Source organism: Mobula hypostoma, chromosome 2 (assembly GCF_963921235.1).
Source record: "Mobula hypostoma chromosome 2, sMobHyp1.1, whole genome shotgun sequence".
Classification (NCBI taxonomy): Eukaryota; Metazoa; Chordata; class Chondrichthyes; order Myliobatiformes; family Myliobatidae; genus Mobula; species Mobula hypostoma.
The window spans coordinates 38,156,240-38,179,830 of NC_086098.1; the positions used below are offsets into that span (position 1 = coordinate 38,156,240).

Genomic DNA, 23,591 nt, shown 5'->3' on the forward strand with positions numbered 1-23,591 from the left:
GACCCCAAAAGACTCACAGGTGAAGTGTCACTCACCTGGAAGGACTGTTTAGGGCCCTGAATGGTAGTGAGGGAGAAGGTGTAGGGCCAGGTGTAGCACTTGTTCCACTTGCAAGGATATGGGCCAGGAGGGAGTTCAGTGGGGAGGGATGACAAGGGAGTTGCGTAGGGAGCGATTCCTGTGGAAAGCAGAAAGTGATGCGGAAGGAAAGATGTGTTTGGTGGTGGGATCCCGTTAGAGGTGGTGGAGGTTTCAAAGAATCATGTACTGGACGCAGAGGCTGGTGGGGTGGTAGGTGAGGACAAGAGGAATCCTATCCCTGGTAGGGTGGCCAGAGGATGGGGTAAGAGCAGACGTGCGTGAAATGGAAGAGATGCGGTAGAGGGCAGCATTGATAGTGGCGGAAGGGAAGCTCCTCTCTTTGAAAAAGGAGGATATTTCCTTTGTTCTAGAATGAAAAGCCTCATCCTGAGAACAGGTGCGGTGGAGACAGTGGAATTCAAAGAAAGAAATGGCGTTTTTACAAGTAACAGGGTGGGACGAGGTATAGTCCAGGTAGCTGAGAGAGTCCATAGGTTTGTAATAGACATCGGTGGATAAGCTGTCTCCGGAGATAGAGACAGAGAGATTGAGAAAGGGAAGGGAGGTGTCAGAAATGGACCAGGTGAATTTGAGGGCCGGGTGGAAGTTGGAGGCAAAGTAGATGACATCGACGAGTTCAGCATGGGTGCAGGAAGTAGCACCAATGCAATACCCCAGCAGCTTTTCACAAGCTGTTCTAAGCCCGTGTGAGTGAGAACTGTTGACTTTGTAAACAGTACAATGTATACCTGGATTTCAAAGGCTTCCCAAGCAAAGCTTGAAAGCCACGCCCATGCATGCTTGCAATTCACGGATATCATCAGAGAAGATTAGTTCAGTTAGTTTTCAAAATCAACATCAGATATCAAGATGCAGTCCAAAAACAGGAATGGAGCTCATTCTGATAATGTGTAAGTTATGATAAGGCAGCAGGAGTCCAGATGGCAGTCTGTGCATTCGGCAGCTAGTCCAACACCAGGAGTGAAGAGGTAAGTCTGACTTATGGAAACAAAGAGCTAAGTCCAATATGTGGGAGAATTAGTCAGACAGCAAGGATGCAGAGATCAGTATGACAGCAGCTGTTTAAGAGGGCAGGTACATATGGCATGTCAGACATACTTCCCCGAATTCTTAATTCTTTTTTAATTGGTACAGCCATGGATTAAAATACTAGGGGATGCACTCCTATTTCTAATCTCAACCATCTGAACTAAATTTTGCTTTCCTAGAGAAAGACTTTTCATTCAAAGTTAAGTGAAAAAAAGACCGGGGCAATACTTGATTTCATGACAACTGAATCTCTTGATGAGATTAGCATCTCAATCTTTTACTTGTATATCAGATGTCCTCCAAAAATCTTAATAATTTTTCAGTCTCTTTATTCTAATTCCTTGATGATTTTAATATTATAAAACTTCCACTATGTCATTTTAGATGCCTTAAGTATAAAAGAGTAAGTCAAATTAAATATGAAATATTGAATGGGATAAACATTGGAATACAGAACACAGGGTGAGAGAGATGCAGGATGTTGGACCACTTGCCTAAAAGGCATAAAAGATTTTTTTCAATGCACAGAATACAAGAGCCAGACAGTTATAATATAAATATATAAAGCAGTCGCTGGATCACAGTTCTGAGTACAGTTCTGGAAAGATGGGATTTGCCTGGAGAGAGTGTATTTGATTGGATGAAATGTTGGTTTCTTAGATGTTGCTGGGATTTCAACATTTTCATAAATGGTAAAGATTACACAGTATAACAGAGAAGGCTGAGGAGAGGTGCATAAACTATGAGAAGCCTAGAGAGAGTATTTTTTTTCTTTAGCAGTGATGACAAAACCAGAGGTATCAATTTAAAGTAATTGGTAGAAGAATTAGAGATGAGAAACATCTTTTTCATTCAACATGGGGTTTAGAGCTCACTACTTGCCAGGCAGGAACCCTCATTACATTGAAAAAGTACTTGAATATGCACTTGGAGAGCTGTGACCTTCAGGGCTGCAAATCATAAACACAAGAGATCCTTAGGATGCTGGGAATCTTGAGCAACATGCACCCGAGCAATCCGAGATGTCCTTCTCTTTCAAAGGATACCATTTCTTGTTTCAGACCATCAGTGCTGCCCTTACTCACACCTCCTCTGCTTTCTGTACTTCTGCCCTCACCCCAGCCTCCTGCCGCCACAATAGGGATAGGGTTCCTCTTGTCCTCACCTCTCACCCCATGATCCTCCATACCCAGCACATTCTCTGTAACTTCCACCATCTGCAACAGGATTCTACCACTAAGCATATCTTTTCCCTTCTCCCACCCCTCTTCTCTTTCCATAGGGATCGCACTCTACATGACTTCCTCGTCCACTCATCCCTCCCCACTGATCTCCCACCTAGTACTTAACCTTGCAAGCATGACAAATGCTACACCTGCCCCTGCACTTCTCCACTACCCACTCTCCTCCCCCCATGCCTGTTCTCACCCCATATCTGCCAGCTTGTTCTGTTTCCCCTTCCATCTCACACCACCTTATTCTAGCTTCTGCCCCTTCCTTTCCAGTCATGATGAAGGTTATTGACCCAAAACATCAACTGTTTATTTCCCTCCATAGATACTGCCTGACTTGCTGAGTTCCTCTGCTATTTTATGTGTGTTACTTGAAGGCTGAGTGGCTCTTTATTGACTACTGGCACAGAAACAATGATCTGTTTGTTACATATATACCATGATTCTATTGTCTTTCAATCATGCTGGAATACACACTGTGCCAAACAAAAGCAACTTGTTACCTTGGATCAAGTTCCTTTGCCACACGCTTGGCTTTGTTCCATTCTTCCCCTCCTATGAAGCAGTCTATGGCTTCTTTTATGAGATCCACATTGAGGTATAATTCAGCTGCCTGGGAAATAATGATCATAATAATCTAGAATAGGTTTACCATAAATCTATTTTTGGTTAGTCAACATAACACAATAATACCAAAGGGTAGAGTGCAGATTTCACACTTAACAAGTTGAACCAACTACATTACTGGCACAGGGACTGAAGGAAACTCATAAAAAGCTTGGAATCACGAGTATAATGCAAGAAACGGCACAGTATGACACTGATCATGTATAAGCTTTGCCAACTATCAAAGCTATTACCAAATGTCCATGGCATTCAGAACCATTCAAAACTATTAAAATCAATTTAGTAATTAGAATTTAAAATGCTTAAGATTCTTTATAAAAAATTAAATGGGGTTAGATGCACCTAAAATCGCTTTTTAATAATTGAAGTAAATTCAATTGAGGAATATAAATGTAAATTACATTTTATGTTATGGTTCCCCCTTAGAATCTTTCCTCTCCGTTCAAAAAGGGTTCACTGAGCACTCAGTTCCCTGTAGCAAGTTTATATTCTACTTCTGGACTCCCCATGGACCCTAGCATCAGAGGCAGTGGGAAATTTAGCAACATGATTCAGTTTGGAAGTTTGGGACAAAAATTCTGGCACTTTTTAGAAAGTAAATATTAATAATTCAACACACCTCTTTCAACACTTCCCAGCAAGTTCAGGTCCAAGGTCATACATACACTACAGACTGTGAAAACCATTTGTGTTATGTCCACACTACTTAGCATAGATCAGTCTATTCATAAATATAAACAAATTTCTCAAAAATTATTGTTAACCTATTTTATGAAACATTATGTTTACTGTTCTGTTCTGGGTGTCAGATATGGGATTTCCAGGAGACTACCAGCCTCCCTGGCGGTCACATCTGCACCGGGTGCATTGAGATGCAACTTCTTAGAGACCGTGTTAGAGAACTGGAGCTGCAGCTCAGTGACCTTCCGCTTGTTAGGGAAAGTGAAGAGGTGATAGACAGGAGTCGCAAGGAAGTAGTCACCCCAAGCTACAGGAGACAGATAAATGGGTCACTGTCAGGAGAGGGAAGGAAAAATGTCAGATAGAGGAGAGCACCCCTGTGGCCATTCCCATCAACAATTACTCCATTTTGAGTAGTGTTGGGGGTGGGGAAAGGACCTACCTGGAGGAAGCAACAGTGGCCATGCCTTTGGCACTGAGTCTGGCTCAGAAGGGTAGGGAATTGAAAAGGATGGCAGCAGCAATAGGGGACTCTATAGTTAGGAGGACAGACAGGCAATTCTGTGGACATGAAAAAGGAACATGGATGGTAGTTTGCCTCACAGGTGCCAGGGCCCACGCGCTTTCTGAATGCCTCCACAATATCCTGAAAAGGGAGGGTGAGCAGCCAGAAGTCGTGAGAAGATTGGTAGCTTGAGTTGGCTGTTTGTCTGTTGGGTTGCTTGCCAAGCCTGGAGGTTGGGTCACAAAAGTTTCTTCACCAGTTGAGGTGACATCATCTGTGCACAACTGAGTATCGTTTCTGTGAGTGCTTGCATTTATATAGGTCTGATGCTGCTGTAATTGTTTGGCTGTCACGCTGGCCGCTAGATTCCACAGGTCCTGGCCACTAGTCTCCACAGGTCCTGACCTTCGCTGGCCCACATCCTTAGTTATCAGTCATTGTGAGTCCTGGTTCCTCGGGTGTCCATGGCTCACCCTTTGGCCCCAATCCCGCAGACGCATAGGTTCATAAATTGCATACAGTTCAATATGCTTGTTAAGAAGAAAGAAGAAAATCTCCTTTTCAAAGTATTTACACGCAATGGCTATCCAAAAAACTTCATCAGAAGGTGTCTCAACCAGAGAAACAACCTTTTAACTCCTACTGAACAGACAAGAAAGAGGCTAACCCTATCATATGTCAGCAATATTTCTGGAGTAACTGCAACACTGCTTCAACTACACAGAATACTGGTAAGAGACAAACCCAGCACAACCATCAGAACACTCATCTCAAGACCCAAAGATCCGACAGCCCACATGGAGAGAAAAAGCGTAATATTCCACTCTCCCTTCCTACCCCTCCTCACAGTCCCCGACCCTGCTCTCATGACTATACCCCTTCCCCACACAAAACCACCACGGTGGGCTTCATGGCTGAACAGGTGAGAAGACAGCTGAAACGTCTCAACCCAAGCAAGGCTGCAGGACCGGATGGTGTCAGTACCAGGGTGCTCAAAGCCTGTGCCCCTCAGCTATGTGGAGTACTTCGCCATGTATTCAACCTGAGCCTGAGGCTCCGGAGGGTTCCTGTATTGTGGAAGACGTCCTGCCTCGTCCCTGTGCTGAAGACGCCACGCCCCAGCGGCCTCAATGACTACAGACCGGTGGCATTGACCTCCCACATCACGAAGACCCTGGAGAGACTTGTTCTGGAGCTGCTCTGGCCTATGGTCAGGCCACACTTAGATCCCCTCCAGTTCGCCTACCAGCCCCGACTAGGAGTTGAGGATGCCATCGTCTACCTGCTGGACCGTGTCTACGCCCACCTGGACAAGCCAGCAAGCACTGTGGGGGTCATGTTTTTTGACTTCTCCAGTGCGTTCGACACCATCTGCCCTGCTCTGCTGGGGGAGAAGCTGACAGCGATGCAGGTGGATGCTTCCCTGGTGTCATGGGTTCTTGATTACCTGACTGGCAGACCACAGTACGTGTGCTTGCAACACTGTGTGTCCGACAGAGTGATCAGCAGCACTGGGGCTCCACAGGGAACTGTCTTGTCTCCCTTTCTCTTAACCATTTACACCTCAGACTTCAATTACTGCACAGAGTCTTGTCATCTTCAGAAGTTTTCGGATGACTCTGCCATAGTTGGATGCATCAGCAAGGGAGATGAGGTTGAGTACAAGGCTACAGTAGGAAACTTTGTCACATAGTGTGAGCAGAATTATCTGCAGCTTAATGTGAAAAAGACTAAGGAGTTGGTGGTAGACCTGAGGAGAGCTAAGGTACCGGTGACCCCTGTTTCCATCCAGGGGGTCAGTGTGGACATGGTGGAGGATTACAAATACCTGGGGATACGAATTGACATAAACTGGACAATAAAGAACACTGAGGCTGTCTACAAGAAGGGTCAGAGCCGTCTCTATTTCCTGAGGAGACGGAGGTCCTTGAACATCTGCTGGGCGATGCTGAGGATGTTCTACGAGTCTGTGGTGGCCAGTGCTATCATGTTTGCTGTTGTGTGCTGGGGCAGCAGGCTGAGGGTGGCAGACACCAACAGAATCAACAAGCTCATTCATAAGGCCAGTGATGTTGTGGGGATGGAACTGGACTCTCTCATGGCGGTGTCTGAAAAGAGGATGCTGTCCAAGTTGCATGCCATCTTGGTCAATGTCTCCCATCCACAAGATAATGTACTGGGTGGGCACAGGAGTACATTCAGCCAGAGACTCATTCCACCGAGATGCAACACAGAGCGTCATAGGAAGTCATTCCTGCCTGTGGGCATCAAACTGTACAACTCCTCCCTTGGAGGGTCAGACACCCTGAGCCAATAGGCTGGTCCTGGACTTATTTCATAATTTACTGGCATAATTTACATATTACTATTTAACTATTTATGGTTCTATTACAATTTATTATTTATGGTGCAACTGTAATGAAAACCAATTACCCCCGGGATCAATAAAGTATAACTATGACTATAACTAAGACTATGAAATCCAATGTGGAGACTGCCCCAAACACATGGTTGGACAGATGGGGAGAAAACTATCCATGAAATTACATGAACATCAATGAGCCGTAAGAAGACACGATCCTTTGTCACTCATCACAGTACATGAAGACGAAGAAAGGCACAAGTTCATCTGGGAAACTACAAAAATCTTGGCAGGGGCACAAAACAAGGAATCAGAGAATTCTTAGAGGTATGTTTCTCCATGGAAGATTCTATTAAGTGGACACAATTTACGAACCTATGTGCCTGCGGAACTGAGGCCGAGTGTGAGCCGCAGACACCCTAGGAACCAACACTCACAATAACAGATAACCAGGGATAGGGGCCAACAGAGATCACTCAGCTATCCGGCTAGCCAGGACCCAGCAGATCTAACCTCCAAGCTCGGCAAACAACCCTACAGACAAAAAGGGCTGAATGAGCTCAGTAGTTCAGACAACATTGGTGGAAGCAAAGGGAAAGTTGACATTTCCTTTATTAGTAATGGATGTCTAGAAATATAACTGTGAGATTTCTCTAAGATTCTGGATTATTTATACAATAGTATAATCAACATACAATCTAGTAAGAATTACCTTCAACAGAAATTTTTAAAAATCTGGATCTCTAACCTCTCTTGTTATCTAAAAGAGGATGTATTCAACCAAAATATTCAATTATCTTTTTCAGATATTCCTGAATATTTCAAGTATTCCTTGTTTTAATTAATGGTTAGCTATAAAAGTATAACATAAATCATACCGAATTATATTTCTGTATTTCAATTAACCGAGGACCAACTGTCTGAATAACATCAAGAGCTTTTTCCTGGTTTAAGAATTTGATGGACAATTCAGCAGCCTAGAAAACAGAGAATCCATTAATGCAAAGAATATTTGTATGAGAGGTATTGTTGACAAAAACATTTAAACATATACCTGGAGCAGATGTATTTAAAGTTATGACTGTAAAGATGCAATAACTATGAAAAATGTTGCTAAAAGCAGGCAGATAAATTAGGAACTGAAAAGTAGACGAACAATCAAAAACCAGCAGAAAACAACTTTAAATTCGAGAAGACTGAAATAAAACAGAACCGACTAGGAGAGCAAACAGATTCATTTACACCATGGAGAAAAATCATGTTATAGAGAACTCTAATGAAATATTGCAAGTTTAAATGTAGTTCAGATATTTAGTTACTACCATTTGCTGCTTTTTCGTTTTTGAAGTGACATGATCAACTCTGACGCAGATTGAATAAGTAATTTAGTTTCAATGTGTGGAATTATGTATCTTTAATTTCCCCCTAACATTGTAATATTTAAGAACAATTACTGAAGAAGAGAATACATTTGAGTGCTGCTCATTATTTAGAAATAAAAATAGTTTTATGTTGACAGATTATATTTCATCAGGAAACTACCTACCAAAAGGAGTCAATCGACCAAGAGTGAGCTTTTTGCACTTTCTGGATGAAGTTGGAAAGTTAATGGGTTTCAGCATCAACAATATTGATATGTGTGCACTCAAATTCATTATTAGCGTATTTTACCTTCATCCAGCACTTCTCCATTAGAGCCAAGTTATTTGTCTCCTTGACCTTAAGGTAACATTCCACAGCCCTGATATATTCTCCTGACAGCTCCCATTCTCTGGCTTGTTCAACTATTCCTTCAATTCCCCTGTGGGATAAAATTATGAAATCACTGAGTGCTAAAAGACTAAAATTTAAAAAGTACAATACTTCATCAATAAAGAACTGTATTCTGTTTCAAAGAACCATAAAAATTATCTTTATCCTCTAGTATAACATTGTTATGATTTCTGAAGGGTCAATGAACCGATGTACAACACCTCACTATATTTCTTTCTTTTTTGCTTTCTTTTTTGCACTACTTCATATATAAATAAATTAAGCATTTGTTATTGTAATTTAGTTTTTTTATCATTACATATTGCAATGTACTGCGACTGCAAGACACCAAATTTCATGATGTAAGCCAATGATATTAAACCTGATTCTGATTTTAACTGAAAAATTATTTATAATTTTACATAGAATGTTAGCAATTACATATCATCCTAAATTCTTTCATAATTATTGGGGTGGTAAATTGGATTAGTAAGTATGCAGATGATACTAAGATAGGTGGAGTTGTGGATAATGAAGTAGGTTTTCAAAGCTTGCAGAGAGATTTAGGCCAGTTAGAAGAGTAGGTTGAAAGATGGCAGATGGAGTTTAATGCTGAAAAATGTGAGGTGCTACATTTTGGTAGAACTAATCAAAATAGGACATACATGGTAAGTGGTAGGGCATTGAGGAATGCAGTGGAACAGAGGAATCTAGGAATTATGGTGCATAGTTCCCTGAAGATGGATTCTGATGTGGATAGGGTGGTGAAGAAAGCTTTTGGTATGCGGGCCTTTATAAATCAGAGCATTGAGTATAGGAGTTGGGATGTAATGTTGAAATTGTATAAGGCATTGGTGAGGTCAAATTTGGAGTATTGTGTACAGTTCTGGTCTCCGAATTATAGGAAAGATGTCAATAAAATTGAGAGAGTACAGAGGAGATTTACTAAAATGTTACCTGGGTTTCATCTCCTAAGTTACAGAGAAAGGTTGAACAATTTAGGTTTATTCTTTGGAGTGTAGAAGGTTAGGGGAGACTTGATAGAGGTATTTAAAATTATGAGGGGATAGATAGAATTGACGTGTATAGGCTTTTTCCATTGAGGGTGGGGGAGATTCAAACAAGAGGACATGAGTTGAGAGTTAGAGGGCAAAAGTTTAGGGGTAACATGAGGGGGAACTTCTTTACTCAGAGAGAGCTTCCAGCAGAAGTGGTTGAGGCAGGTTCGATGTTGTCATTTAAAGTTAAATTGGATAGATATATGGACAGGAAAGGAATGGAGGGTTATGGGCTGAGTGCAGGTTGGTGGGACTAGGTGAGAGTAAGAGTTCAGCATGGACTAGAAGGGCCGAGATGGCCTGTTTCTGTGCTGTAATTGTTATATGGTTATTTGTCTAAAGATCAAACTACATAATGACTAAACTAATGTATAATGCACAATGTTGACAGCATGTGGTTTCACCTAAAGATCCTGAAAATGTGATCAGAGACCTCAGTTCCAATTTTTCTATCAAATCTTAAGAACTAGAGATAGAAACATAGAAACATAGAAAAACTACAGCAATACAGGCCCTTTGACCCACAAAGCTGTGCCAAACATGTCCTTACCTCAGAAATTACCTAGGGTTAATCTAAGCTCCATGTACCTACCCAGGAGTCTCTTAAAAGACCCTATCGTATCCGCCTCCGCCTCTAGGTTTGATACTAACAAATTATCACTGAATCTAGGTAAAACTAAATTCATACCAAACTCATAAACTTAGAATAAATGATGTTGAAATTGATAAGGTATTTGAAACAAAATTTTTAGGAGTGGTAATAGATAATAAATTAAGCTGGAACCACATATAAATTATGTCAAAGCAAAAACGTCAAAATCTATTGCAATACTGTACAAAGCGCAAGATTTCTTAAATCAGGAATCTTTGTATACGTTATACTGTTCATTTATAGTCCCATACATGACTTGCTGTGTAGAGTGTATGGGGAAATACCTACAAATACAAACTCAATTTTTCTACTCCAAAAGAAAGTCATACGAATTGTAAATAAGACAAGTTATTATGAGCCAATCCACTATTTATTCAACTAAGCACTTTAAAATTCAGAGATTTTGTAGATTTTAAAATAATACAAATTATGTATAAAGTAAAAAATGGACAGCTACCACAAAGTATCCAAAGGTTGTTTAAAGTGAGAGAAAGTCAACATGATGAGAGGAACATGTATATTTCAAAAAGAAAGGATTTAAGAACAAATGTAAAAAGTCATTGTATTTCAGTCAGAGGGGTGAATCTATGGAACAGTTGTAGTGAGAATTTAAAAACATGCACAACACTTAACAAGTTTAAAAAATTATTTTAAAATAATTTAATGAACAAATATAAAATACATGATTTAAAATGAATGGGGGTAATGTAAATAAATTATACATGGAATTGAACTTTGTGTTAAAGGATTATGAAATCTTTTGTTTTGATGTAATGATTGACGCCAAATATGTTGTTGTATAAGTAAGAGGGGTAGGCGTAATAAGCTGTAGCTTCAGCCTACACCCTTTCGATCTGTTTTTAAAGAATATCTATGTTTTTTTGTTGTAATTTTGTCCTATGAAATCATCGTTGATGCTTTTTGTTATGTTTGTACTGACCGAAATAAATTTCATTCATTCATTCATACTTACTTTTTCTCTATATTATCATGTATTGCATTATACTGCTGCCCCTAAATTAGCAAATTTCACAACTGATGCTTGTGATATTAAACCTGATTCACACCCGCCGGAGATTTTAACCACGTGAACCTCAAGTCAGCGCTCCCCAAATTCCATCAGTATGTGGACTTTGCAACGAGAGGGGCGAACGCGTTAGACCTTGTTTATACAAACATCCCCGACCCGTACCGGGTGGAGCCCCGCCCCCACCTCGGCTACTCAGGCCACATCTCTGTTATGCTAATCCCGGTATACAGATCGTTCATCAGACGCTTCAGACCAGTTCTGAAGCAGTTGAAAACCTGGCCAGCGGGAGCCATCTCTGCTCTTCAAGACTGCTTTGAGCACACTGACTGGCACACGTTCAGGGTCGCTGCAACTGATGGCGACCAACAACTTAGAGGAGTACACGGCATCAGTGACTAGCTACATCAGCAAGTGCATTGATGATGTCACTGTGTTTAAGACCATCACTATACGCTCCAACCAGAAGCCATGGATGACCGCAGAGGTGCGTGCACTGCTGAGGATCTAAGACTCTGCCATCAGAACAGGCGACAAGGCAACCCTAACAACAGCAAGGGCCAAACTGTCCCGGGCCATCACAGAGGCAAAGCGTGCGCACACCCAGCGAATCCAGAGTTATTTCCAGGACAGCAGCGACACGCGGCGTATGTGGAAGGGCATTCAGGACATCACCAACTACAAGACAACACCACCTGCCTGTGCTGGTGATGCCTCCCTCCCAGATGGGCTGAATAATTTCTACGCTCGTTTCGAGGCGGAAAATGACATGGTGACGAGGAAGACCACTCCTCCTCCTAATGACCAGGTGCTGGGTCTTACAGTGGCCGATGTGAGGAGAACCCTGTGTAGGGTCAACCCACACAAGGCTGCTGGACCAGACAATATCCCTGGCAGAGTGCTCAGAGGATGTGCAGACCAGCTGGCAGATGTTCTCACTGACATTTTCAACATCTCCCTGAGCAGCACCATCGTTCCAACATGCTTCAAGGCCACCACCATCGTCCCCGTTCCGAAGAAGTCTTCAGTGTCCTGCCTCAGCGACAACCATCCCGTTGCACTCACATCCATCATCATGAAGTGTTTCGAGAGGCCCATCATGAAGCACATCAAGACCCTGCTGTCCCTCTCACTGGACCCCCTGCAGTTTGCGTATCATCCTAACTGCTCAACAGACGACGCCACTGCCACCACCCTCCAACTGGCCCTCACCACCTGGACAAAAAAGACACGTATGTTTGAATGCTGTTCATAGATTTCAGTTCAGCATTCAACACAATCATTTCATGGAAAGCTGAAACTACTGGACCTGAACACCTCCCTCTGCAACTGGATCCTAGCCTTCCTGACTGGGAGACCTCAGTCAGTCCGGATCGTGAGCAGCAACTCCAACACCATCACACTGAGCACAGGGCCCCCCAGGGCTGTGTGCTCAGTCCACTGCTGTTCACTCTGCTGACCCACGACTGTGCAGCAATACACAGCTCGAATCACATCATCAAGTTCGCCGATGACATGACCATGGTGGATCTTGTCAGCAAGAACGACATCAGCATACAGAGAGGAGGTGCAGCGGCTAACGGACTGGTGCAGAGCCAACAATGTCCCTGAATGTGAACAGAACAAAAGAGCTGGTTGTTGACTTCAGGAGAGCACGGAGCGACCACTCTCCGCTGAACATTGATCGTTAACAGCACCAAATTTCTTGGTGTTCACCTGGTGGAGAATCTCACCTGGTCCCTCAACACCAGCTCCGTAGCAAATAAAGCCCAGCAGTGTCTCTACTTTCTGAGAAAATTGAGAAAAGTCCATCTCCCACCCCCCCCCCCCCCATCCTCAACACATTCTACAGAGGTTGTATTGAGAGCATCCTGAACAGCTGCATCACTGCCTGGTTCGGGAATTGCACCGTCTCAGATTGCAAGACCCTGCAGCAGATAGTGAGGTCAGCTGAGAAGATCATCAGGGTCTCTCTTCCCGCCATTACAGACATTTACACCACACGCTGCACCTGTAAAGCCAACAGCATTGTGAAGGACCCCACGCACCCCTCATACAAACTCTTCTCCCTCCTGCCATCTGGCAAAAGTACCAAAGCATTCGGGCTCTCATGACCAGACTGTTTCTTCCCCCAAGCCATCAGACTCCTTAATACCCAGAGTGTAGACAGACATCTACATAATTTATTATTATATTGTAATTTGTCCTCTACTATGCCTATTGTCTTGTTTATTATTTATTGTACTGTGCACTATGTAGTCCTGTGCAGGTCTGTAGTCTAGCGCAGTTTTTGTGTTGTTTTACGTAGTCTCGTGTAGCCTTGTGTTGTTTCAGGTAGTCTAGTGTAGTTTTGTGTTGTTTCATGTAGCACCATGGTCCTGAAGGAACATTGTTTCGTTTTTACTGTGTACTGTACCAGCAGTTTATGTTTGAAATGACAATAAAAACCGACTTGACTTGACTTGATTCTGATTCTTGAGAAAATACAGACGTAAAGAATTCATTTAAGCTCTCCCCCAAATGTTTTGGCTCCACACATGGATTACCATTCTGGTCTTCCAGAGGACCAATTTTGTCCCTTGCAATCCTCTTGCTCTTAACATAGCTGTAGAATACCTTAGGATTCTCCTTCAACTTGTGTACTAGAACAACTTCATGTCTTTTGTCCTCGTGCAAGACTCCCAGTAGGTTTATTTACAGGTGGAGTACGGTTTACAGGTACAGGTACAGTTACAGGTAAAAAAGGCAAATGCAATGTTGGCATTTATTTCAAGGGGAGTAGAATATAAAAGCAAGGAGATAATGCTGAGCCTTTACAAGACACTAGTCAGGATACACTTGGAATATTATCAACAATTTTGGGCCCCGTATCTCAGAAAGGACGTGTCGTCATTGGAGACAGTCCAGAGGAAGTTCACGTGGATGATTCCAGGAAGGAAGGGGTTAACATATGAGGAGCGTTTGGCAGCTTCAGGCGAATTTAAAAGAATGCGGGCAGATCTCATTGAAATCTACCAAATGTTGAAAGGAAATAGGGTGGATGCGGAGGGGATGTTTCCTATGGTGGGGGCATCCAGAACGAGAGGACACAGCCTCAAAATTGAGGGGCGACCTTTTTGAACGGAGGTAAGGAGGAATTTTTTTAGCCAGAGAATAGTGAATCCATGTAATGCTCTGCCACAGACTGCGGTGGAGGCCAAGTGGGTGGGTATATTTAAGGAGGCCAAGTCCGTGGGTATATTTAAGGCAGAAGTTGATGATTTCCTTATCGGTTAGGGCATCAAAGGATATGGCGAGAAGGCAGCATGGCAGAAAGCGAGAAGGGGTTGAGTGGGATCCGGGATCAGCCATGATGGAATGATGGGATGCAAAACTGCAATTATTGGAAAGATGAAATAGAATTCTGGAAGCTTTCAGGAGATTAGGCAGCATCAATGGAGAAAGGGCAAAAAAGTAATGTTACCATTCTATATTAGGACTAGTGAGTTCAGATACAAACTAATAAAATGAAGTTATTGAATTCAGTTTTGAATCCTGAAATATACCTACTGCAAAAATGAGATGCTGCTCTTCAATCTAATATTGGGTGTCATTGGCATAGTGTTGGAGTCCAAAGGCAGAGTAGGGATTGGATGACGAATATAAAATATATACTTCAGGCAACTGAAAGCACAGGGTCACCTTTGCAAGGGCCTGAATGGAGATATTCTGTAATGCGGTTATCCAGCATCATTTGCTTTCCCCAGCGAGGAGGGGGCCAGTTTGTCAGCACGGAATACAGTATACTAAATTGGAGGAATAGTTCAAGTGATTTGCATTTTGGGTACCTGGATGATGGATAGAGTTAAAAGTATATCTGCTGCACCTCCTGCACCTGTGAGAAGGGGAAAGGCTATCTGGAGAGTGAACCAGGGAGCCATGGAGGGAACTGTCCCTTCAGTATACTGAAAAGGGAGAAATGCCCAATGGTAGCATTACATCAAGGATGACAAATATATAGAGGATGATCTGTTAATGCTGAAGCTGTTGGAAGGAAGAGAAGGGAAATCATATTCTTCTTCTGGTTGGAAAAAGAGGAGGCAAGAATAAAATTTTGGGAAATGGAAATGGCATATTCAAGGGTCCTGTCAAGTAAGGTGGAGGAGGAAACGACACTTAAGCAGAAAAATTTCTCATGATTAAGAATATGTTAATCAAAACAGATGTTAAAGAGTTAAAGAAAATAGAGGAGACCTCTGTAGAGAAGACAAAAAGAGGAGAGACAGTCTTTTTTCCATCAGCCATCCCCTATTCTGCATTTTAACGTGTTTTATCTTTCAACTTTTCTAGTTTTGATGAGAAGTCACTGACCTGAAATATCAACTATTTCTCTCTCCACAGTTGGCCGTATCCACCAAATATCCGGACCTGCCTCTCGGTTTTTTTGCACTACCTTACTTTCCATTTTCTATTTTCTATTTATGATTTATAATTTAAATTTTTAATATTTACTATTGATTTGTACTCCAGGGAGCGCGAAGTGCAGAATCAAATATTTCTGTGATGATTGTACGTTCTAGTACCAATTGTTTGGCGACAATAAAGTATAAAGTATTTTCTGCATGTTTAATTTTTCTTTCAGATTTCCAGCATCAGTTTTTTGCTTCCCAATACATTTTCAAATGTTGCACTATTTGATTAAGTGAGTTCGTAACTTACAGGAATTTGAGACTTCCATTGGCAAAGGCTTTCCACCAAATTACTATCACTTTTCTCAATACAAAATACACGCAAACAGGCACACACAAGCAGAAACAAGGTATATACAACAAGATATAAATTTTTACCAAAACTTCAAATCCATTATATATTATTAATTCAATATCTGGCATTGTAATTTATAATTTTCATGGTTTTGACCATATGTGCATTAAACAGCTCATATGCTCACCTTGCTCCTTTCTTAATTGTTTCCTTTTCATATTCCTCCTGAAGTTGTTCCAGCTTGTTGGGGATGTACTCTTTACAAATTTTAATTGCATCACTCCACATTCCAACATCCTGCAGCAAAAGGTTTCAAGTAAAAATAGCTTTAATCCATGAAAGTAGGATAACCTCAAATTTCTGTGGAGTTACCTCAACCATCTACCATATCTACAATGCACTGGAATGTTACAATAAATTAGAAATGTGATTAATGTCCCTGTACCAGTAATTGTGGTTACCGTAATTTTCACTGACATTAGCAACATGGTTTCGTTCTTGTTCCATAAATGCTGTGATAACTGTGGAAATTGGACATCATTGTTAGCATCACCACTGGCAAAACAAATCTGTTTGTACTTTGCTTCTTGACAGACAAATGTTGGAAAACTACTCCCTAAAGATCACTTCTTACTATTACTATCTCACGTTGACACTGATGCTCTACCACGTCTCACTACAACAAATATGTGCAAATGATATGTTAACTATCAACTTGTCAAAAACCAAGTGGGCAAAAAAAACTGACCTTGTAATACTTAACCGCCAGTTCTGGTCTTTGAGCCCTCAGGAGGTAAGCCTCAGCCTTTTGATATTCTTTCTGGTCAAAGGCAAATCGTGCTTGACCCACCAGGACATCAGCTACACTGTCCGAGTCATGAGCTTCTGCCACTCTCTGGGCAGCATCCCAATCCTGGTTATGTACATACCTTAAAAAAAGTAAACAATGTTAAGCTACACAAAGCTATACACGTACATATCCATTTAAAAAATGGAAGACTTCGCAGTTGAAAGACTTACATAAGGACAGCCTCCTTAGACTTCCCTGCTTTAACGAATTCAACTTCTGCCTCTTGAAACTTACCCTAAGATTGTGAAACATGATAAATTTAGAAAAGAGAAATAATTAGAAGTGAACATTATATTTCTATCTGCAAAAATGTGCCTGCATTTTGCTTTGATTAATTTAATATGTTTCCCTGTATTCATACAGGGTTTGCAACAATTTTTAATACTAGATTTATAAGTCATGCTTTATCACAATATCTATTGATTGACTAGTGGTGTTTTGTAAACTCACATGGAAATACCACCAGAGAATAAAATTTGTTCCTACCCACTTGTGCTACTTGAGCATATATGTAATAATCATATGTCATGCGTTCCTCACAGAAGTTGGCTCCACTGATTTCATATAATTGCTTTTATAATGAACAACCAAGGAAGAAAGAGGATCTAGTGCTTCCCCGGCATATATGATGAATAAACTCTTCTCGGGCTTCGAGCCGGGTACAGGTATCGACTATAACCGATGTTTCGATGACAAACTCTTCCATCTTCTTCAGGGATGATGCCTGGGTATGTCTAGACGGTGGACTATAGGGTATAAATACCACCAGTCTAGATATATCCAGGCATCATCTCTGAAGAAGATGGCAGAGTTCGTCATCAAAACATCGGTTATAATTGATACCCGTATCTGGCTGGAAGGCCGAGAAGAGTTTATTCATTGACCAAGGATGACTTTCCATCATATCGTTATTCCCTAATATTTCTCCAACTATATTTCTTACATACATTTTCACTTGTTTCTTATACTTATTTTCTAATGTTATATTATCAACAAATTGTTAAAAGCACCAGTGAGTTAAAAACTAATGAAACCATAAATTAGGGGTTATAGATTTGGACATAACCCAGCTCTAAAAACGTAGAGATATTCTTTTGCTCTCACAAACAACAAAAAACATCTAATGTTGATAATAACTTATGTCCAATTCTGAATGAGAACATAACAACAACAAACTAAGGATTGGAACAGACAAAACATTATGTACTTAGCTATCTATTGGGCTCTGCCATCAAATTTACTGTATTAGAATAAATTGTATCGTACTCTATTTTTATCTTGATAAGTACACAAATAAAATTAGATATAGGATTTGTAATACAACTGATACTAGTTGAACATCAAAAAAGAAACAAACGTTTACCTCATCTTCCAGATACATGGCATATTTGAGATGAATATCTGGGATTTTATTTTTCATTGATAGTCGTGACAATTCAAAGGCAAACTCGAAAGAACTGAAAGCAAATTTTATCATAGTTTAAGTGATTATTTAACATCAACTTAATTACAGTAAGCCTTAATCTGGCAATTTAAATATAGTTTATGTTCTCCAGATCCAGCAATCACCTTAAAAGAATTTCGAGAAAATTTAGTTTATTCCCAGAGAGCTCATGAATTCCTTTATACACCCTATCCTCGTTATATGTATCTTCAGACAATGTGGATTCACAGTTATGCGAGGAGCACTGCTTTCCCGCCAATACAAGTCACATGTGCTCGCCTCACAGTTTCACTCCCGCCAGTCTCGCATTAATTTTGGCAATGTATGGATGTGCAATCTTGTGTTCTTAAACTTTTATTGTTTTTACCTATGGTGCAGTGATTTTGTGCTTGAAATATTTAACTATGCCTCCTAAGCGTCTGATGTCAAGTCCTGGGCCATCAGCCAAGCGGCAGAGAACCGCTTTTAACACTTGAAAAAAGTTGGAAATTATAAACAGGGCGGCGTCAGGTGAAGGTAACACAGTTCTGGGACGCTACCCTGTGCAGTTGTGGGCTCTGATAGCTGAGTTAGGCATCACATCAATGCAGGTGTTTAATGCAGATGAGACCGGGCTTTTTTGGAAGCGTATGCCGAAATGCATTTACATAAGTAAGGATGAATAAACTGCATCAAGTTTCAAGGCAGCAAAGGATAGACTGACTTTGCTCATGTGTTCCAATGCCGAAGGAGACTGTAAGATGAAGCCTCGCTTAGTTTACCATTCACTAAACCCCCGTGCTCTTAAGGGTTTGAGTAAGAAGCCTCTCAGTGGAGCATGGAAATCAATTTGGGCAGAGTGTGTGCACACCCTCAAGGGATTTCCTGCCTTCACTGCAGCTGTCCACGACTGTGTGGCCCTGGGCCATAAAATTGGTGGGAAAGGATTCTCAGATCTCGAGACTGCTGATGTGGTAGAACTCCTGGATTCTCATGATGAAGAACTAAGTGTGGATGACCTTCTGCATTTAACTCAGACTGAAGGTGATAACGATGAAGAAGAAACTGTTGAGTTGCAGGTGAAGGATTTTACGGTGAAGCAACTGGCAGAATTTTTTAAGGCTTCGGAACACTTGGCACAGATGGCGATGGACATGGACCCAAGTTTAGAACGGGGTCAGCATTTTAGTCGTTCCCTGCAGCCAAGCCTTCTTCCCTACAAGCAAATTTATGCTGAAAAACAAAATGCTTCCAAGCAAACAATCCTCACCACTTTCTTCAAACCGGTGTCATCTCCTGCTGCCGGCAGTTCTGAGAGTTCTGTGAGCCTTCTTTCACCCCTTGCTGTCCTTGTTGATCCTGACGACAGACAATCATCCACCTCATCCATGTAAAGCTGCCCGACACCACAACAACCACTCATCTCCCGGAGTGAACACACCTGCCACTGTTGGTGAGTACTGTACACCCTACTATGTTAACTTTCTATGATTTATTACGATGAATATTACCTTAAATTGATGAAATATAATACGAATGTTGCCTTGTGGTATTGCTTTTGTGTCATATTGGTATGAAAATGTGAATAAATTACAGATAAAACATATTTAGGAAGCTGTTCAGAACGTATCCCTTTTTTCTCCATTTAAATAATTATTCACATTATGCATTTTCATATTATGCGTCAACTTCGAGGAATGTATACTTTATACTTTATTGTCACCAAACAATTGGTACTAGAACATACAATCATCACAGTGATATTTGATTCCGTGCTTCACACTCCCTGGATAACAAATATTAAATATTAAAAATAGTTACAATTGGTAAATATTAAAAATTTAAATTATAAATCATAAATAGAAAATAGAAAAATGGGAAGTGCAAAAAAAACGAGAGGCAGGTCTGGATATTTGGAGGGCACGGCCCAGATCCGGGTCAGGATCCATTCAGCAGTCTCATCACAGTTGGAAAGAAGCTGTTCCCAAATCTGGCCGTATGAGTCTTCAAGCTCCTGAACCTTCTCCCGGAGGGAAGAGGGAGGAAAAGTCTGTTGGCTGGGTGGGTTGTGTCCTTGATTATCCTGGCAGCACTGGTCCGACAGCGTGCGGTGTAAAGTGAGTCCACGGATGGAAGATTGGTTTGTGTGATGTGCTGCACTGTGTTCACGATCTTCTGCAGCTTCTTTCGGTCTTGGACAGGACAACTTCCATACCAGGTTGTGATGCACCCTGGGAGAATGCTTTCTACTGTGCATCTATAAAAATTAGTGAGGGTTTTAGGGGACAGGCCAAATTTCTTCAGCTTTCTCAGGAAGTAAAGGCACTGGTGGGCCTTGTCAGTGAACTCTGCTTGGTTGGACCAAGTCAGGTCATTTGTGATATTGACCCCAAGGAACTTAAAGCTTTGGACCCGTTCCACTTGCGCACCACCGATGTAAATTGGGTCATGTGGTCTGCTACTCCTTCTGAAGTCAACAACCAATTCCTTCATCTTGCTGACGTTGAGGGATAGGTTATTGTCTTCACACCATGCCACCAGGTTCTTAATTTCCTCTCTGTACTCAAACTCATCATTACCCGAGATACGGCCTACAATTGTTGTGTCATCAGCAAACTTATATATTGAGTTTGATGGAAACTTGGCTACACAATCATGGGTGTACAGTGAGTACAGCAGGGGGCTGAGTACACAGCCTTGTGGGGCACCAGTGCTCAGAGTGATTGTAGAGGAGAGCTTGTCCCCTATTTTTACAGCCTGGGTCCTGTCTGTGAGGAAGTTGAAGATCCAGCTGCAGATCTGAGTGCTAAGGCTCAGGTACCAGAGCTTAGGAAACAGTTCATTTGGAATGATGGTATTAAAGGCAGAGCTGTAGTCAATGAAAAGGAGCCTTATGTATGCGTCTTTATTCTCCAGGTGTTCTAAGGAGGAATGTAGGGCCTGAGAGATGGCATCTGCCGTTGACCAACTGTTGCTCCGGTAGGCGAATTGCAAAGCGTCAAGGTTGACCGGTAGGCTGTGGTTGATGTGTGCCATAACCAATCTCTCGAAGCGCTTCATAGCAATTGATGTCAGAGCCACAGGTCGATAGTCATTCAGGCTTGCCACCTTGCTCTTCTTCGGCACTGGGATTATCGTTGCCTTTTTAAAATATGAGGGGATCTTACACTGAAGCAAGGAACAGTTGAAGATGTCAGCAAACACTCCAGCTAGCTCGCTTACACAGGCCCGGAGAACCCATCCCAGGACGCCATCTGGACCCGTCACCTTCCTTGGATTTATGTTCAGGAATGCCCTTCTAACGTCCTCCTCGGTGACGATGAATCTCGATGCCACCAGGTCCGGTTCATTCGGAGGGAGCGGGACGCTCCTCTTCTGTTCAAATCTTGCGTAGAATACGTTAAGTTCATCAGGAAGAGAAGCGCCACAGTTATTGATATTCCCAGCCTTTTCTTTGCGCCCAGTGATCTCATTTAGACCCTGCCATGGTCTACTGGCATCCCTCTGGTTAGCCTGGGCTTCCAACTTGACTCGATATTGCCTCTTGGTGCCCTTAATGGCTTTCCGGAGTTCATGCCTGGATTCCGTGTAGCGACTGGTATCCCCGGACTTAAAAACCGCAGCTCTAGCCTTTAAAAGGGACTTGATCTCATAATTCATCCAAGGTTTCCGGTTAGTTTATACCCGGATCGTCTTGCGAGACACACAGTCCTCCGTGCATTTCCAAATAAAGTCCGTGACAGCTGAGGCATACTCATCAAGGTTAGCTGCTGAGTCCTTGAATACTAACCAGTCCACCGATTCAAAGTAGTCACGGAGGACCTCATCCGTTTCCTCTGTCCAACGCGACACTACTTTTGACACCGTGACCTCCTGCTTCAGTTTCTGTTTGTAAGCCGGGAGGAGGAGTACGGCCCGATGGTCCGATTTTCCTAACTGAGGTCGTGGGACGGAACGGTAGGCATCCTTGACTGCTGTGTAGCAGTGGTCAAGTATATTCAGACCTCTAGTGGGGCAGGAGACATGTTGGTATAACTTTGGCAGCGCCGTTCTGAGGTTGGCCTGGTTAAAGTCCCCGGCTGTAATGAGCAAAGCCTCCGGATACTTGGTCTCAAGTTCACTGATGTTGGCATGCAGTATGTTCAGAGCACACTCCACGTCCGCATGGGGGGGAATGTAGACCACTGTCAGTATGACCGAGGTGAATTCCCGTGGCAGATAGTAGGGACGACACTTCACCGACAGGTGTTCCAGGTCCGGGCTGCAGGAGCTTGTCAGTGCCACTGTGTCTGAGCACCACCCAGTGTTGATCAGTAGGCAGACACCACCTCCCCTCATCTTGCCCGAAGACGCCGTGCGGTCCATCCAATAGATCGAAAATCCCTCCAGTCGGATGGCACACTCGGGGGTGGCAGGTTAGAGCCAGGTCTCGGTGAAACAGAATACACAGCGGTTCTGCATCTCCCTGCAGTAGGTGAGTCTCCCTTTAAGATCATCCACCTTGTTCTCTATGGTTTGCACATTAGCTGGTAGGATGGTGGGCATAGGGACCCTGAAGCCCCTCAGCTTCAACCTGACCAGCTGCCCAGCTCTTTTCCCACGCTTCCTTGGTAAGTAGTGCATCTTTCCAGGTCTCCATCGATGCAGTGTGTCATTGTCGGCTCTTTGATGTTGGTGGACGTGTCCCGCTGGAATCGATCGCCCAGTCACGTCGTCGTGCACTCTGGGTCGGGCCAAATAACGGGGGAGGCTCCGCTGCCACTTCCAGCTGCTGGGGGCCCGGGCTGTAGATTGGGTCGGGCCCCGAAGCCGACACTTAATCCCGGATGGCCAGGCTCCTTCCTTAAGCCGAGTCACAGTTGCGGAGGCCTCTGCTCCAGCCGAGCCTCGGGCTCGATTTCCGAGGTCGGCGGCAGAGGCCTCACTTCCGGCAACTGTGGATGGCCACCAACGGGGCTTTACGGTGGTCGCTCTGGGGAAGCGTCTGGGGCACCTTGAGGTCTCCGCCATCACTTCTGTGTGGTCGTCTGCTCCGGAGAGGTGCTGGTCGGAATGGGCCGTGTCTCCAAGTGCTCCAGCACGGTAACAGACCGCGGGTCTCCGGGAATGTGGTGGGCCTCGTTGGTCGGGTCCAGGTGCGGTCCAGAGTTTGAGAAGCAGTTCTGGCGCAGTGGTCTCCAGCTCGGTCAGTAGCTTCGCCAGAGGGTGTTGTTTATCTTTATCTTGCTAAATTGGAGGTTTAGAAGGGTTTCTCGGGTATAGGATAGTGGAGAGGGCGGTTTGCTCAAGAGAGCATGCACAGAGTCGCCAGTTACCGGCGCCATCATATATTATCCGCATATAATGAGGATAGGGTGTACATCAGCCTTAAATTTATATCATATTGATGTAATTCTATATACCATAATGTTCTGCTTGATTTACAAAATGCTGACACTATCATATATCGATTGAGTGTAATACTAGCTATGCACGACCACTGAAGGCCTCTGGATCCAACCACCACAACTACTATTCAATGACTGTAATAATCAGCATGGGAATATCA

The 23,591-nt window shown here is 42.8% G+C and overlaps 1 protein-coding gene across 2 annotated transcripts in view; it reads right to left on the reverse strand.

The window, feature by feature from the left end:
- ift172 (intraflagellar transport 172) overlaps nt 1–23,591 on the reverse strand; it is a 210,536-nt gene that overhangs the window by 33,911 nt on the left and 153,034 nt on the right. For both annotated transcript variants that reach the window (XM_063035645.1, XM_063035641.1), the window contains exons 31-37: nt 17,984–18,077; nt 16,791–16,855; nt 16,519–16,699; nt 15,958–16,067; nt 8,210–8,339; nt 7,417–7,515; nt 2,867–2,976 (exon numbers count right to left, since the gene is read on the reverse strand). In XM_063035645.1, the coding sequence (XP_062891715.1) occupies nt 2,867–2,976; nt 7,417–7,515; nt 8,210–8,339; nt 15,958–16,067; nt 16,519–16,699; nt 16,791–16,855; nt 17,984–18,077 (789 nt within the window). The remainder of the gene's footprint in view (nt 1–2,866; nt 2,977–7,416; nt 7,516–8,209; nt 8,340–15,957; nt 16,068–16,518; nt 16,700–16,790; nt 16,856–17,983; nt 18,078–23,591) is intronic.